Below are 16,274 nucleotides of genomic sequence, written 5' to 3'. Positions count from 1 at the left end.
TGCTGCCCTCGGAAGGCGGCGGCAGAGAGCGGCGCATCCATGGGAGGCATCCCGAGCTTGGGCCACGTGGGATCGGCAACTGTGGCGGCGGCGGGCTGCTTGCCGGCAGCGACCGCGGCGCGGTGAGCGGCGGCGGCGGCAGCAGCGGCGGCGGCATCACCCGCAGGCACCAGAGGGGCCGCGCCCGCACCAGGGACGTCCTGAGCGGCGGCGGCGACGTCGGCAGGCCCACCCGCGCCCGCGCCCGCGCCAGGGACGGCCTGGGCGGCGGCGGCAGCAGCAAGACCGATCTGGGCGCCAATGGGCCCGATCTGGGCAGTGGCGGCGGCTGCAGGCACACCCGCGCCCGCACCAGGGCCGGGCACGACCTGGGCGGCGGCGGCGGCGGCTGCAGCCCCGGCCTGGGCCCCTCCCGCGCCTGCGCCCACGCTAGGGCCAGCCTGGGCGGCCAGCGCGGCGGCAGGGCGGCCCCAGGCGGCGGAGCAGAGGAGGGAAGGGCGGCGGCCGCTCCAGCGGCAGATCCGGCGGCGGCGGCCTCGGGGGCGGCGGATCCGGCGGCCCCCAGGCCCCTGCCGGCGGCGGCGGGCCTGCCCTGCTCGGGATCGAGCAAGGCCAAGGAGGCGGCGGGCCTGGCAGGCCATGGCGCCGGCGCAGAGAGAGGGGAAGGAAGGGAAGAGAGGGAGGGGAAGGAAGGGAAGAGAGGGAGGGGAAGGAGAGGGGAGGAGGAGGAGGGGCTGGCGGCCGGCCATTGTGGCTTGCGGCCGGCGGCCGGCCATTGTGGCTGGCGGCGGCGGCGGCGGGCTGGAGGGTGGAGAGAGGAGAGAGAGGAAACCTAGGCTAAAGATACCATGTAGGAGAGAATAATGCATGTATTCCTCCAACCGTAGAAGGGTGGGTATATATAATACTTATACATGGTCCTCTAGATGGACCTCTATACACACGGGCTCAATATACTCCAACAGTTTTAAGTGGTACTGCAGTAGCATAATTTTTTCCTGTTTCTCATGACTCATTTGCAAAAAAAAATGTATGCGGACATAATGTAATAACTAAAATTATTATGCATCTAAAATGTTTTGACTTAATTGATGGGAGCATTTGGCATGGACTAATTGGTGTTTCTTTCCCCGCATACCATGATATTATCCCTCTGTCTGAAAAATAATGTTTCACTTGAATCCTGTATTGTTCCCACCTCTGCTTAATATTTCCTAAAATAAAACTTATGATATTCTGTTGTTCACAAATGCATCATGAATATTTTTTGAGAGAACTGAATCCCTAATTTAGTAATGTGTGCTCTCTAGTAAAGAGAAAAGGCAACATTGGACCATGCACAAATTAACAAGGATGTTGGATTTGGGGTGTGTGATCTTTTTTTTTTGAAAAAAAATTGAGGGAGATCCCCAGAGTCAAAAAGTCAAAAATTTTAGAATCAAACCAGATTGAAAGAACAGCTGTCATTGTGCAGTGACATGTTTATTTCATCTTAAAATATGTGTTGATGCTAGAATGGTGCTTTTTTGTTTCCCCAAACATTTTAAAATTTCTGTAAGCTTGACTTGCCTTTGTTGCCACTTCTGTTCTGGCTTGATCCACGCAGTCCTGATGGCTGAGCTATGATCTTAGATAGAACAGAAGTTCGTTTTTCTGTTTTTTAGATGTTGTATAGAATATGCGCTATATTAATCATATATATGTATATTTATTTTCAAGTAGTTCTTCAATTCATTTCAAGTAGAAGCGAATACAACACCCTGAAAGGGGAAATACCATTCTAGGAAATATAAATACCATTGCAGCACCCTGTTCACATTCTATTTTGATATCAACAAAGAAATTATGTCTTTTAGATTCGTGCCAAAATGGGACCTTTTAGATGCGTACATGAAAACTTGTCTACCACCCTTGTTGTAGTTTATGTTGTAGTTAAACATATTGTATCTAAAATAAAGATAAATTCACCATGACCAATATCTGACAACCCTGTTATGTTTAAATGTACTCTCTTGTCATAAGAATTTAATGAAAAAGATCGACGTCAACATAATTTAGTGTCATTCTTTGTACGTGGCAGTGTCATGACTCCTTACTACAGTGAGGAAACTGTATATTCGAAAAGTGATCTTGATCTGGAGAATGAAGATGGTGTATCAATTATATTCTACCTACAAAAAATCTATCCAGGTTCCATTTCTGTTTGATATCCCTTGACCTTCCACCCTTCAATTCTTTATTATTAAGTTACCAAGATTCCATTATTTATTTTTCATGATTCCTTTTGTAGATGAATGGAATAATTTCATGGAAAGAATTAATTGCAAAAGAGAAAGTGAAGTCTGGGGAAACGAGGAAAATGTCCTACAACTTCGCCATTGGGCTTCTCTTAGAGGGCAGACACTCTGTAGAACAGGTAATTTTTTTTCGAACAAATGTAGAACAGGTAATTTGATCATAATCATCCATATTTGATAAAAATAAGACAGATGTTATGATCAGAACAGGTAATTTGATCATAACATCTGTCTTATTTTTATCAAATATGGATGATTTGGCTAATCTCCAGATGTCTTTTTTTCTGTGGATAGTTAGAGGCATGATGTACTATAGGAGAGCTTTGAAGCTCCAGGCATTCCTTGACATGGCTTCTGAATCTGGTAGGCTTCTTCAGATTCAAGGTGGAACATTTATTTTTGTTACTGCCCTCAAACTAGTTACTGATATGTTCCCTGTATTTCTTGCAGAGATATTGGAAGGATATAAAGCAGTTGCAGATCCAGCAGAGGAGGAGAAGAAAAGCCAAAGATCTTTGTCCTCTCAACTCGAGGCTGTAGCAGACATGAAATTTACATATGTTGCTACTTGCCAGATCTATGGCAATCAGAAACAATCTGGTGACCGACGTGCAACAGATATCTTGAACTTGATGGTAAAGTAAGTAATTTCTTCTGAGAAAGAAATGAGAATTAGAATATTTTGCCAATTACATGATATGGCATAATCTTCCTCCAGGGTTAAGATGTTTTCTTTTCAGTTTTTAGGAGACTGGTTCAGCTGATGTTTACTTCAGCAGTTAACATTTAATTACAATGACATCTCCCAAAAGATAGTATTTCTTGGAATTAATTTGAATGCCAATTCAATTTGGAACTACAGTTACCCCAGCCTCCGTGTGGCGTACATTGATGAAGTTGAAGAGAGGGATGGTGACAAGGTGCAAAAGGTCTTTTATTCAGTGTTAGTAAAAGCTCTTGACAATCACGATCAGGTAAGCATACCCACGAAATCTTTTTTCATCATTCCAAACCTTGTTGATGTTTCAGTCTGATGTCAATAGCACTTACTCTTTGTATCCTGTGAAGGAAATATACCGTATAAAGTTGCCAGGACCAGCAAAATTAGGTGAAGGGAAGCCTGAAAATCAAAATCATGCTATCATTTTTACCCGTGGTGAAGCACTCCAAACTATTGATATGAATCAGGTGAAATTGAGTGCTTATGGTACGAATCATGATATATTTGCAATTTGATGTATTTATGACTTATCTTCAGGATAATTATTTGGAGGAGGCTTTGAAAATGCGGAATTTGCTGGAAGAATTCAATGAAAACCATGGTGTCCGTCAGCCAACGATTCTTGGAGTGCGTGAGCACATATTTACCGGAAGGTAGTTTGAAAACTTTGCAGTTACCATTGCACTTTCTTCATCATGATTCTCAAATCAGCAACTAATATCTGAATGCTGGATTGTAGTGTGTCGTCACTTGCATGGTTTATGTCAAACCAAGAAACGAGTTTTGTGACAATAGGACAGAGGGTCCTAGCCAATCCATTGAAGTAAGTATACATCATTTTCTTATGTCATATTGTAATGGAACAAGATCCATTGTTGTTTTTACTGGGCACTGAGAGTCTTATGTGTTGCGATACAATGTTAGATTTGCTGAGCATCTGTGGCAAAACTATCTTTTTTTCCTCGAACACACAGGAGGGCTGTGTATCATTATACTAAGAAGAAATGTGGCAAAACTATCTCTTAGAAAAAGAATGCAAGATGACCATTAAGTATTCTTTCTGTACTCAGAAACAGAATACACATGAACATTCATTCATTCAAGTCTGAGATTGGAAGTAAATAAGGTGCTATAGATTAGATCAACAATTGACACTGCTCAAAACTTTATTTGCGCTGAAGCTTTTCAATGTTAAGCTTGTTCTGAGTATAAATGTGGCATTACTGTTGGAAAGGGCATAAAACATCGGACTTATAGTCTAAATGCACGGATTAAGGCCTGAACCACAGGGATCGGAATCCCGATGAACGAGAGGGGCCAGCTTTCATGATCTTTCTAGGCAGAGCTCCGTTTGAGCTCTTAGTGAAATACCATGGATCGTGGTCTTCCCCCACCAGCCGAGTTTTCTTTGTAGTCTAAATGCTGTGTATCTGACATGCTTTCTTTTCTTGGCAGGGTACGATTTCACTATGGACATCCTGATGTGTTTGATAGGATTTTTCACATTACAAGAGGAGGCATTAGCAAGGCTTCCTGTGGTATAAATTTAAGTGAAGACATTTTTGCTGGTATGTGTTTCTTAAAGTATTTGTGGGTCTTGCCCATTTGTGCACTTGAAGGCATATAGTTAATTCTTTTTTTTTTTCAGGTTTCAACTCAACTCTAAGGCGTGGAAATGTCACCCATCATGAGTACATCCAAGTGGGAAAAGGACGTGATGTCGGTCTTAACCAAATTTCTCTCTTTGAGGCTAAAGTGGCTTGTGGAAATGGGGAGCAAATACTCAGCAGAGATATCTACAGGCTGGGTCATCGCTTTGACTTCTTCCGGATGCTTTCGTGCTACTTCACAACTGTTGGGTTTTATATTAGCTCAATGGTAATGTATATAGGACAGTAGAATGCACTATTTGTTACAATCCGCTGTAATGTATATTTTCTCATCTTCTTGTCTTAATTCTTTGCAGATGGTTGTCATTATAGTGTATGTCTTCTTGTACGGAAGACTTTACTTAGCATTAAGTGGACTTGAGTTTGCAATTATGAAGCAAGCACGGATGAGGGGTAACCGTGCACTTCAAGCGGCTATGGGATCTCAGTCTATTGTGCAGCTAGGTCTTTTGATGGCCTTGCCCATGTTTATGGAGATTGGCCTAGAAAGAGGTTTCAGAAGCGCACTGGGGGATTTCATAATCATGCAGCTTCAGCTCTGTTCAGTGTTCTTCACTTTCTCACTTGGGACTAAGTCACATTATTTTGGCCGCACAATCCTGCATGGTGGTGCAAAATATAGAGCGACTGGCAGAGGCTTTGTTGTCCGCCATGTAAGGTTTGCTGAGAATTACAGAATGTACTCCAGGAGCCATTTTGTGAAAGGACTTGAACTGATGTTACTGCTAGTAGTCTATCAGTTGTACGGTGATGTTGCTACGGATTCGACTTCCTATATACTCTTGACGTCATCAATGTGGTTCTTGGTTATCACTTGGCTATTTGCTCCATTCCTCTTCAATCCATCAGGGTTTGAGTGGCAGAAAATAGTAGATGACTGGGATGACTGGAGCAAGTGGATTAGCAGTCGAGGTGGGATTGGGGTTCCTTCTAACAAAGCTTGGGAATCATGGTGGGAAGAGGAGCAGGAACATTTACAATCTACAGGTCTATTTGGTCGTTTCTGGGAGATCGTTCTGTCTCTCAGATTCTTCATATTCCAATATGGTATCATATATCACCTGAATATCTCTGCTGGCAACAAAAGCATCTCTGTAAGTTCTTTACTTCATTTGAGTTTCTTTCTTCAAGTCAACTTGAGCCAGATGATTCATAGATCATAATTACTCCTACCACAAGGCTGGTGGAGAAACAACTTAAATATTTTCTGAACGATTCTTTTAGTTATTTAAAAGCACTGTTTGACACTATGATTGTGGCTGCCCACTAAAGAAAAATATGATTTTGTTGCTTCAGGTTTATGGTCTTTCTTGGTTGGTTATCATTGTTGTGGTGCTGGTCTTAAAGGTAAATTTCATTGGCCTGCTAGTTTTATAATCTTTAGTTGCTGTTCTTCAAAAAAGGTGATGTCTTTGTTAAGTTGCTGATCAGGATCTTTCTTTAGGTGGTATCCATGGGAAGAAAGAAATTTAGTGCGGATTACCAGCTTATGTTCCGACTGCTTAAATTATCCTTGTTCATCGGATCAGTTGGAACACTGGCAGTTCTTTTCACTGTCTTACACCTTACAGTTGGTGATATATTTGCCAGTTTCCTTGCATTTGCACCCACAGGATGGGCAATTCTGCAGGTACATCCATCAGCATTACCCTCATTTCAGTTGTTAAGCCCTAAATTTCATCTGCTAGGCCTAGTATAAATTCATATTTTTTGTCAAATAAAAAGGGAATCACTACACATAATTCGGCTATTTTTTTGTATGCATATCAGTCAACTTTTGTATCGGATAGGATTGTGCTACGTAATGAAGTCTACAAATGTGAATGTGGGCGAGGAAACAAAAAGTAAATCAGACAGATTTTCCATGACACAGCAACATCCAAAAACTGACAGGAAGAAACATGAAATTTAGTCGAAAAATGAACAAAACATCATGTTCTCTGCTGCCCGCCGCCCAAACAAATTATCTCAGCCTCCGGTTGGCTGCTGCAACTAGTGTCTCCACCTATGAGAAATACTCCCTCCATTCTCTTTTGACAGTCTTATTTCCAAAATTGAATTACACCCTCCATTCTCTTTAGATAGTCCTATTTCAAAAATTAAATTATTCTCTTTTGATAGTCCTATTTGGGTTGATATCTTGGGAATAGTATGGATGCCCCTTCGATTCCTGTGCAAAGTAACTTCTCTAGAAAAAAGATTGGTGATAACATCGAAAACGAGGAGTCATAATTAATGTGACGAAAAGCAAGGTACTTCTTGGTCATTGTACCAAGATGGAATAGGACTATCAAAAGAAAATGGAGGGAGTATCCAATGATAGCTTATCCACGACTTGTCTTGAAATTTGATCCTCTTCATAACTAGTTAGGTCAGTCTCAGTGGGAGTGTCATCGACACAGTTACCTAGACTAGAATCTTAAGAATTGTGCCAGTGGAGTGTCGTGGTGATGACACTTCTCTCACATTTCATGACACTCCTCTCTTCTCTCTCCTCATACTATTGGTACATGTTATCAAATTTAATGTCCATGACACTCTCATGACACTTCCACTGAGAATGGCCTTACTAGCCTCACCCTTTAAACGTGTGCGTGGAATGGGGCGTGAGCTGAAAAAAGAAAGGAAACAAACACGTCACAGAATATGGCCCAAACACACCGAACAAACCAAGCACTGAACCAAAAAAAGAAAAGACATACCTGCCTGCTGAAAACTCTGTCCGCGGAACTTTTTGCTGCGACTTTGACGGTCAAAAAGTGAGTGATGTAACCGAAAAAAATAGCCCAACAATGTTTAGAAATCTGGATAAAAATGTCGGTGAACTGTTGGCCCACTTGGAGTATATCTCTGCGAGGATTTGATATCCTCTGTTAAGATTTCTAGATAAACCATTAACTGACACTCTAGTCTGTTTGTGATCTTTACAACAGATATCACAAGCAAGCAAACCGGTGATCAAGGCGTGTGGGCTGTGGGGATCTGTCAAGGCTCTTTCGAGGGGTTACGAGTACCTAATGGGGATTGTCATCTTTGTTCCGGTGGCAGTGCTGGCATGGTTCCCGTTTGTCTCGGAGTTTCAGACGAGGTTGCTATTCAACCAGGCGTTTAGCCGAGGCCTTCAAATCTCTCGTATCTTGGCTGGTGGCAAGAAGCAAAGATGAGGTTAGTAGGGGAGGAGACGTTCGTAAGCACAGGTTAGGCGAGGAATTTGCTCCAGGATTATTGTACATTGGGGTTGTTGGAGGCATCGTAAGGCTGCTGGCGTTTTCAGAAGTTGGTTGCACACACAGGGCGGTTTTTTAGGCGTTTTCCTTGTAAATGTCATACAGCATTGTTTTTTTTGAGGTACTCGTGGAGTCGTGGTACATAGGTTACATTTTTGCAAATGTGATTGTAAAGATGTAGGTGTTGACCTCCGTGCAGCACAACAATCATCCTTTTAAATGCAAAGGTAGGTTAATTTCTGTACATGAAGTTCTTTGTCTGTCTGCTATGGCGTTATGCCAATTCAGATTCCTTATACTATCATGGCTGGGATTCTGTAAGTGCCAAATGGGTAATGGCAAGTGAACAATCTGATGACAACTACTAGAAAAAGGGTAGGCGAATCTTAGAGATAGGAAGGAATATTGTTCGTTGAATTTGCTAATGTTGGTTGTGCAAAGTGTAGGGTTTGGCATTGACGTCCGGTTTGGTGCCATTGCCATCGAAGCAAGCTGGGGCCTGAACAGGCCTTTCGTCCGGCCCCTATATGTATTTGTGTGTTCTCTCGTGCCCAATGTTGCCGATTCAAGTTCCTGTTTTGTGTCAGTTTCATTGGATCCCAGTTTGTGCCAGTGTTTTTCAGGCTTTCAGAGCTTCTTGTCTGTTCGTTTTTACGTCTTTCTGCGGAGGAGGTTTACGCAGGAGGCGTGTGTTGGTGTTCCATGTTTTGGGCGAAGCTATGTGCATAGGTAGCCTCGACCACTACCTTTTTGTTTGTGAGTTTTGCATAGTTATCAGTGAGTGGACAAAGATATTTGATCCAGAAGTGGAATGTGAGGGGACCGAACAATGCCTGCAAGAGTTGAGCTTGTTGCCTATCAACTTCTTTGAGCAGCACTCCTACATTCCAATTTGCTCAACCCAGTACACATTGCTCTCATCCTTAGAGGGGAAAGAAAAGATGATGTCATGATTCGCATTGAAGCCTGGCTGCCCAGGAATACAGAATACCCATGATGGCGCATTCTACAAAGAAGAAAAAAGACCAGACAAAATTCCCTTTTTTTACTCTCATATTCCGTATTCGCATGCCTTTTGTGTTGTAAAGTAGCCGGTCCCGCGAGGCCGCGACCGCGCTGTCTGATTCTTTATACCACCCGATGCCACAGGAGCTGAATGCTTCTATTCTATTCCCAGCGGGTCCTCGCAAAAATAGACGTTGGTCGCACGATAACACGAATGCTTGGACTCGTGCCGCTGTGCAGGTGCAGGCGGGGCGCATCATCGGGTATTGTTCAGGTTGATGCGCCAGTTCCCGTTCCCCCTTTTCCTCCCCCTTTTCCTTTGTGGGGAATGGCGTGTTCCAAAGCTTGATGAATGTGGCGTGCGTGGATTCCGGTACATCATGGATTAGGATGGCAGGTAGGAGTAACTGTGCAACACAGACATATAAGATTTCCTTTGAAGTGGGTAAAGACTGAAGACTGAGCCGGATCAAACTTCATCAACTTTGGAAATTGGAAGCAAGAAGGCTAGCTAGCTAGCTAGGCAGACGAGGCCGGTCAGTCACTTCACCGAAAGCTGAACCATTATCATCGGGCCTCCTCCAAAGGAATAGCTAAAGCTAGCAAAAATAGATTTTTACTATGTAAACAGTAGTAAAAGTGAATAGCTAGCGAGAAATTAGGATCCCAACCCAGACTCTACCATAGAGTCTAAGCCTCCTATTTATTGTGTTTTGCTGATGTGGCAGTATATTTATGGAAGAAAGAGGGAGAGAAATCAAGACTCTAAGTTTTATTTAGACTCCAAGTCCTCACGCAAATCAAAAATGAAGGTGAGAGAGACAAGTGGGTCATATAAATTAAAATAACACATTTTACATTGGAAAATATAGTTTCTTGTGATGGAGTCTTTGAGGCTTAAACTCTATGAGTGGAGTCCCTTAGTAGCCAGTCTGTAACGGTTTTTAATGTGCTTCTCTCTCACTGCACGGCTTTCAATACTAGCTTAGACCTACTTACTGGCTTTAAATTTACTTGTTTATAGATACATACTGACTTTTATCATTGGAGGAGGCGTCAGACCCATATATATCCAAGAAAAAGGAAAAGAGAGAATGATCGAATGCAGATCCTTCCTTCCGGGCCGAGACATTCCTGTGGAAGCAAACATCGATTGCACTGCCGCTGCAGCCGCACCAAACCGGGTAACGAACTTACCTATCAGTACAACAAGCAAGTGTGCTCCGCCACTAAAGCTTTCAGGCTGTCCATGGCATCTCTCTCCCAACCGCACGCTGCCAGTTAAGTAAGCGCATCCGGGACGAGGCTCTACCATCGCCGCCGTCGTCGGATTCCAGCAGAACGAGCAGGAGAAGGCGACGCTGCTCCCACAGCTCCTCCTAGTACGGGGCAAGGTTTTTTTTCCCGACCGGTTGACCCAAACCGTCGGCCACTGGTTCCGGTTTACCGGACCGGTTGGACCGGTAACCGGTATATACCGGCCAAACGCAAATTTGAATTTAAATTTCCCCGTTGAAGCGGTTCTAACCGGTATACCGGCCGGTTAGACCGATTTACCGGCCGGTTTGGCCGGTATACCGGTGATTTAGACGGTCCGGTTCCTAGCGGCATACCGGCCGATTATTCCGGTATACCGGTGGTTTCGAGCAGTTTTCCGATGCTTAAAAAATGGATCCCGGTGTGAAATAAAAGAAAATTTCGGCATTAGCTATGCATGTTTTAATGTAAATGACCTTACCAAAGCAATAATTTATAATCATACATACAAATACAATAGTAATAAGCGTGCATACAAATACGGAGTCATACACATATACACATGAAATGAAAGTTCAACGTAGGAATGGGAAGACCCCCATTTGGGACGCGGTTTGGTATTCGGCGGTGGACATCAAAGCGATACCTCGCACTCTAAGCAGCTCAGCCTTGTAGTGTTGCCAAGTTTGGCCCGTCCACGCCGATGTTGTCTGTCATTCCTGAACTAACATAGTATAAAAATGGGGGTCTTTCCATTCGTACACCCATCTCGTCGGTGGCTGCATGCTGATGTCAGGAATGGGGTAGTGAAAAGATTGCCTGGAATCGCTGTAGGAGGAAGAAGAGTGCTGTGGACTGTCATAGTCCGTCGGTCCACCTGTTCTCCTCTGCGAGTGCGGTACTCCATGGTCGGTGTCCTGAGTAGCATGTGTGAACTGAGTCTCCCCTGCAATCAACCAAATTTCATAATTAGTAGTCAATACTCATAGTCAGAAATATGTGTCTATTTATATGTGCAATGTATGTCTGTGAAACGAACACCACGAGCACCACCACTACCAGCAGCAGCAGCAGCATGAGCACCACTACCACCACCTCCAGCATCAGGATCAACACCGTCACCATCATCACCATTATCGGCCGAGCTGCTATCCTCGGACTCCTGATACGGAGGACTACGCTCACCTTCGCCATCATCAATCTCGGTGTCGCTGCTCACTGGTTTTGCTGTTTCTTTGCCTTTTCGACGCTTCGGGTCACCCTTCTTAGCCCCTTCTGCAACTTTCTCTTCCCTATGTGAGTGTCACCTATATTTTGACGTGCCCAATCACTGATGGAATCATTCCCCGTAGCCTCACGTAGATCTAACACGTTTATTTGATCTCTGACAATATGGGACGGGAGAGGGATGTCGCCGTCTTCATCATCCTCGTCCAGAACTGGAGCCCGGTTAGATCTACCATATTCCATCCATTCCCGCACCGGATTATTCTCATCATAGAAAGAAAGATGGGCTAGCTGGTCAATGAAATCACCTTCTTCACGCATCAGTGGGCCGGAGACCTCCTCAAGTCGGAGACGAAGGTTGTAGTTGACATAGACAAGCTTATTAAGTTTCTTGTGTGACAACCGATTGCGAACCTTTGTATGCAGCAAGGCAAAAGTACTCCAGTTCCGCTCGCATCCACTGGACGAACAACATTGTGAAACAAGCCTCATGACAAGGTACTGCAGTTTTGGAGTACTTGATCCGAACATCATCCACCAGGACGCTGCATGTGCAACCGAGTATGTAAGCAATATATTCGAATAGAGAAAACAACAATTTCATATGGAATAACTCTTACATGGGGGATGTCTTTGGGTCCATCGCCATCCGCATTGCCATTTCATTGCTATACTCGCCAACTTTCTGCCGAAACACGTCAAACTCCTGCAATGCCTGGACGGCGCTCTGGAGATCCGTCATGCGCTGAAATGTATCTTTGAGTCCACGAAACATTTGTTGAGTTGGATCCATCGTATATGCATACCTCGGATTTAGGACAGCAGCTGCAAAATATAAATCACTTCAAATAAGCATTATGTCAATAGAGTTTAAAAATAAATGACTCGTGTGTGCTTACCTGGACCCACATACGTGCCTATGAACACGTCACCCAACCTCTCGTCCACCACCTCAATATACTCTTTCAGTGTGAAAACATTTGTTCCAAAGAAAGACTGCAGCTCCTGTTTCATAGTCTGGTAGGCCATCACGACTTCGCACATGTTCGACTTCTTGTCCTGATCAGCGAAGCGAATGAACTTGTATATTGGTTGAACCGTGTCGATGATATATTTCATTGCATCCCACCACTCCATACTTGAAAAACTTGCATGAGTATATCTACCTTCTTCGGTATTCGCCAATTTGCTGTGTTGGAACTCAGTAGATGCCATCCACTGCATGAAACGATCATGTTTCCGATATATGCTCTCTAGGAACACGTAGTTGGTTCCAACTCAAACTGAAAGAAGTCCCGCACATCAGGTGGCACATTCCTGCAATGGGCCACCTCCGCCCCGCGGTGAGCTAAATGTTGCTTCAATCTTGTTGCACCACCTCCTCCTTTCTGCGTACGACAATAGTTGCATCGCCATCCGGGATAAAGATTTTCACCATGTTCTCATACAACATCTCTATCTCTCCCAGACATTTTCTACCTGCATAAATGGACAACAAAAACATCTCAATCAGATAAATAGAATCATAAATCCTACATCTAAATCTTACCTAAATCCTAAATTAGTACACCTAAATCTTACCAAAAACCTATAACTTTTCAACCATACATCTAAATGTAACCTAAATCCTAAAACAAATCATCTAATATTCTAAATCATACACCTAAATATGCTCTAACCAAGCATTCTACTCAAAAAATTTGAACTCTTACCTTCTCTCCCGGTCGGGTCGGTAACCGGCGACACCGACCGGTAAACCGCTCCACCCGGACGGTAAGCCGGCCACGCGCACCGGTATGCGCCGGATCGGGGGGGGGGGGGGGGGCGGTAAGCCGGCCAAACCGGGCGGCCAACCGGGGGCGGAGCACGGCTAACCGGCCGCGGGCGCCGGTCGCCTCCTGGGGGACGGTGGGGTGGCGGACAAAGAGCGGCTGCGGGCGGATAGGGAGCGAGTGTGGGGCGCGACCCCCGGGTGACACCGAACCCTATCTAAGCATGCAAACCACCATGGGCCTTAATGGGCCTTCGTGTTTTTCTTTTTTGAATTTACTTCAAAATTCCTCAAACTAGGCTAAATGAACGAAATTTTGAGAAAGTTTTACATCATTAGATTCTTCGCACCGTGTAGTATTTTTAGAAATTTTTGGGGATTTTTTTATTTTTTAAATTCAAATTTGAATTTTGAATTATGGCCGGTTTGATACCGGCCGGTTCACAAACCGGCCCGGCTGGTAAGCGGTTCCCAACGGTTTCGCAAACCTGGTACGGGGGCGGGGCGCGGCGCGGCGCGGCGCGGCGCGGCGCCCCAATCACGCAAGGCGGGTGCGGCCGTGCGGGTGCGCGGCGCGACCCCGCCCACCCACCCCATTGTCTCGCCTCGCCAGCCGGCGGAGCGCCAGCCGCGCACAAGCTAGCAGTACTAGTCGCGGTTCGTGAAATTCTCGCCGTGCGAGCGCGCGTGTCGGTGGGTTGATGGGCTCCTCGGCCGGCACCACCCCGACGGCGCGGCCCCCGCGGCAGGCGCGCGGTGCCGGCGGCGGCGCGGGCGAGGCGCCGTCGACGCCCGTCTACCTCAACGTCTACGACGTCACCCCCGCCAACAGCTACGCGCGCTGGCTCGGCCTCGGCGTCTACCACTCCGGCGTCCAAGGCACGCTCCCCTCGCCCCGCCGCCGCCTCCCGTTTCCCCTTCCTCTATCTCTCGCTCGCGCGGCGCACGTCCTAGCTCGACCCCGCTGACACGCCGCGCTGCTTGTGCGCTGCCTGCCTTGCAGTTCACGGGGTGGAGTACGCGTACGGCGCGCACGACGGCGCCAGCAGCGGGATCTTCGAGGTGGTGCCGCGGCGGTGCCCCGGGTACGCGTTCCGGGAGTCGGTGCTGGTGGGCACGACGGAGCTCACCCGCGCGGAGGTGCGCGCGCTCATGGCGGAGCTCGCCGCCGACTTCCCGGGGGACGCCTACAACCTGGTGTCCCGCAACTGCAACCACTTCTGCGACGCCGCGTGCCGCCGCCTCGTCGCCCGCGCCCGCATCCCGCGCTGGGTCAACCGCCTCGCCAAGATCGGGGTCGTCTTCACCTGCGTCATCCCGGGCAACGGCCGCGCCGTGCGCCGCAAGGGCGACCGCCCCTCCTCCGCCGCCATCCGCAGCCGCTCCGCGCGGCAGGAGGCCGCCCCCGCGCCGCCGCGGCCCAGGGCCTTCTTCCGGTCCCTCTCCGTCGGCGGGCGCAGGAACCTGGCCGCGCCCCGGCCGCTGCCCGCCTCCCCGCCGGCCTCGCCCCCGCCCCCGCACCCGCCGCCGGCGCCCGCCTCCACATCAACGTCGTCGGGGTCCACCACGTAACCGGCTGGTCCCATTCCTCCGATTTTTTTCCTTTTACAGTTTTACCCCATTTTTTTACTAGTATACGAGTACTAAACAACTCTGTGCATATTCCTTGGTTTCGATTTGAACCTCTGATAGTGCGTAGCAATAGTAAAGCAGAAATTACCGCGGTCAATTAGCCTCTTAATTCTGGCCGTTAGTACTGGTACTACTAATAATCATGCCCAGCTCTACTGCGCAAATGTTTTTGAGTTTGTTGTCGTGACGTCATCAGGCATCAGCCGCCGCCACTACTCTCGGTGGTTGCTCCTAGTAGGTTGTGATCGACGACGTGGCTCTTGCCTGCTTGCTGCTTGGCATCGTTCCATCTATTCTCTTTGGGCGAGTGATCCAACACCAACTGGAATAAATCCGCCGCTTCCTTTTCTTTGGATCTAGCGAACTAACCAGCACACAGGTAAAAGAACGCTCCATATAATATGACCACTAGAGTAGCTGCTGCCTTTTTTTTTGCAGAACTAGGGAAAATGCTTGGTAGAATTTGGTGTGAATGGCTGACCCTGAGGGGGTGTGGTGGCAAAATGGCACGTCCGGAGCAGCCAAATGCGGGTTGACCGGGAAGAGCATCGGCGTGGCAGTGTGGATTGAACTCCGGGCAAAAGGAACGCGACGCCGCTTGCAGTGCACAGACTGGAGAGGGTGAGGCGCCGACCGAGCACGCCCGCGCCGGCGCCCAATGCCGATCTCCGATCACCGATGCTGGGGAGGGACTGAGAGAGGCAAGGGCCATGTTTGGTTGGAGGGTGGAAAAGTTTTGATGAGAGAGAAACGATGCTTTGACTACTAATTAGGGATATTAAATAAAGTCTAATTACAAAATTACCTCCACAACTGTGGTACTGTAGCAGTTGCTCTAGCTAATGAGGTCTTTGACCGCATGATTAGAGAATGATTGAGCGCGGTTACTGTAGCATCACTGTAGCCAATCATGATGAAACTTGGCTCATTAGATTCGTCTCGAAAAGTTACACCCATTCCTAAAAAGATTTTACAAATAAACTTCGTTTAGTACTTCATGCATACATTCGTCTTTTTGTGCAAAAGTTTTTGTGGAATCATCCAAACATGGCCAAGAAGAATCAAGACTATAGTTGGCCAATGGGCCGGCCCGGCACGGCACGGCCCGGGCCCGACTTAGGCCCGGCCCGATTAGGCCCGTTTAATTATTCGTGCCGTGCCGGGCCGACCCACGTGCCGAAGGTCTGGGCCCGGGCACGGCACGAAGGCCCATTTACCGTGCCGGGCCGGCCCGATTAACACGCCGGCACGGCGTGCCGCCGCCGTCCTGCCGATTCCGCCGCCGGCCATGCCTCGCCGGCGTCGACGCCATCCCCTGGCTGCACGCGCGGCCTTGCCTCGCCGCTGTCTCCAGCCCGTGCGGCCGCCGCCGCGCCGCCGTCCCCAGCTCGCGCAGCCGCTGCCTCGCCGCCGTCCGCAGCTCGTGCGGTCTCCGCCCCGCCGGTGTCCTAGCGCGCACGGCCGCCG

General features: G+C 47.3%; 2 protein-coding genes across 2 annotated transcripts in view; both read left to right on the top strand.

Moving 5' to 3' along the window:
* The window catches only part of LOC120701820 (callose synthase 5-like), a 31,088-nt gene extending 22,929 nt beyond the window's left edge, over nucleotides 1-8,159 (top strand). The window contains exons 29-42 of the mRNA XM_039985636.1: nucleotides 2,081-2,190; nucleotides 2,291-2,416; nucleotides 2,592-2,660; nucleotides 2,748-2,937; nucleotides 3,160-3,271; nucleotides 3,366-3,485; nucleotides 3,556-3,671; nucleotides 3,758-3,841; nucleotides 4,474-4,586; nucleotides 4,667-4,896; nucleotides 4,985-5,782; nucleotides 5,985-6,035; nucleotides 6,133-6,318; nucleotides 7,622-8,159. Coding sequence (XP_039841570.1) covers nucleotides 2,081-2,190; nucleotides 2,291-2,416; nucleotides 2,592-2,660; nucleotides 2,748-2,937; nucleotides 3,160-3,271; nucleotides 3,366-3,485; nucleotides 3,556-3,671; nucleotides 3,758-3,841; nucleotides 4,474-4,586; nucleotides 4,667-4,896; nucleotides 4,985-5,782; nucleotides 5,985-6,035; nucleotides 6,133-6,318; nucleotides 7,622-7,852 — 2,536 coding nt within the window. The 3' untranslated portion in view covers nucleotides 7,853-8,159. The remainder of the gene's footprint in view (nucleotides 1-2,080; nucleotides 2,191-2,290; nucleotides 2,417-2,591; nucleotides 2,661-2,747; nucleotides 2,938-3,159; nucleotides 3,272-3,365; nucleotides 3,486-3,555; nucleotides 3,672-3,757; nucleotides 3,842-4,473; nucleotides 4,587-4,666; nucleotides 4,897-4,984; nucleotides 5,783-5,984; nucleotides 6,036-6,132; nucleotides 6,319-7,621) is intronic.
* Nucleotides 8,160-13,703: 5,544 nt separating this feature from the next.
* LOC120702816 (deSI-like protein At4g17486) lies at nucleotides 13,704-14,971 on the top strand. The gene is made up of 2 exons (XM_039986776.1): nucleotides 13,704-14,054; nucleotides 14,179-14,971. Exons 1-2 carry the CDS (start codon nucleotides 13,877-13,879, stop codon nucleotides 14,745-14,747), a joined length of 747 nt encoding a protein of 248 aa, XP_039842710.1. The 5' UTR covers nucleotides 13,704-13,876; the 3' UTR covers nucleotides 14,748-14,971.
* The last annotated feature ends 1,303 nt before the right edge of the window (nucleotides 14,972-16,274 follow it).

This window comes from Panicum virgatum, chromosome 4K (genome assembly GCF_016808335.1).
Source record: "Panicum virgatum strain AP13 chromosome 4K, P.virgatum_v5, whole genome shotgun sequence".
NCBI classification, from domain to species: domain Eukaryota; kingdom Viridiplantae; phylum Streptophyta; class Magnoliopsida; order Poales; family Poaceae; genus Panicum; species Panicum virgatum.
This window is presented reverse-complemented; position numbering and strand designations above follow the sequence as displayed.

Coding starts and splice junctions, on each gene's coding strand:
- LOC120702816 (XM_039986776.1), top strand. CDS start 13,877: ATGGGCTCCTCGGCCGGCACCACCCCGACGGCGCGGCCCCCGCGGCAG. Junction 14,055..14,178: donor CTACCACTCCGGCGTCCAAG/GCACGCTCCCCT, acceptor CCTGCCTTGCAG/TTCACGGGGTGGAGTACGCG.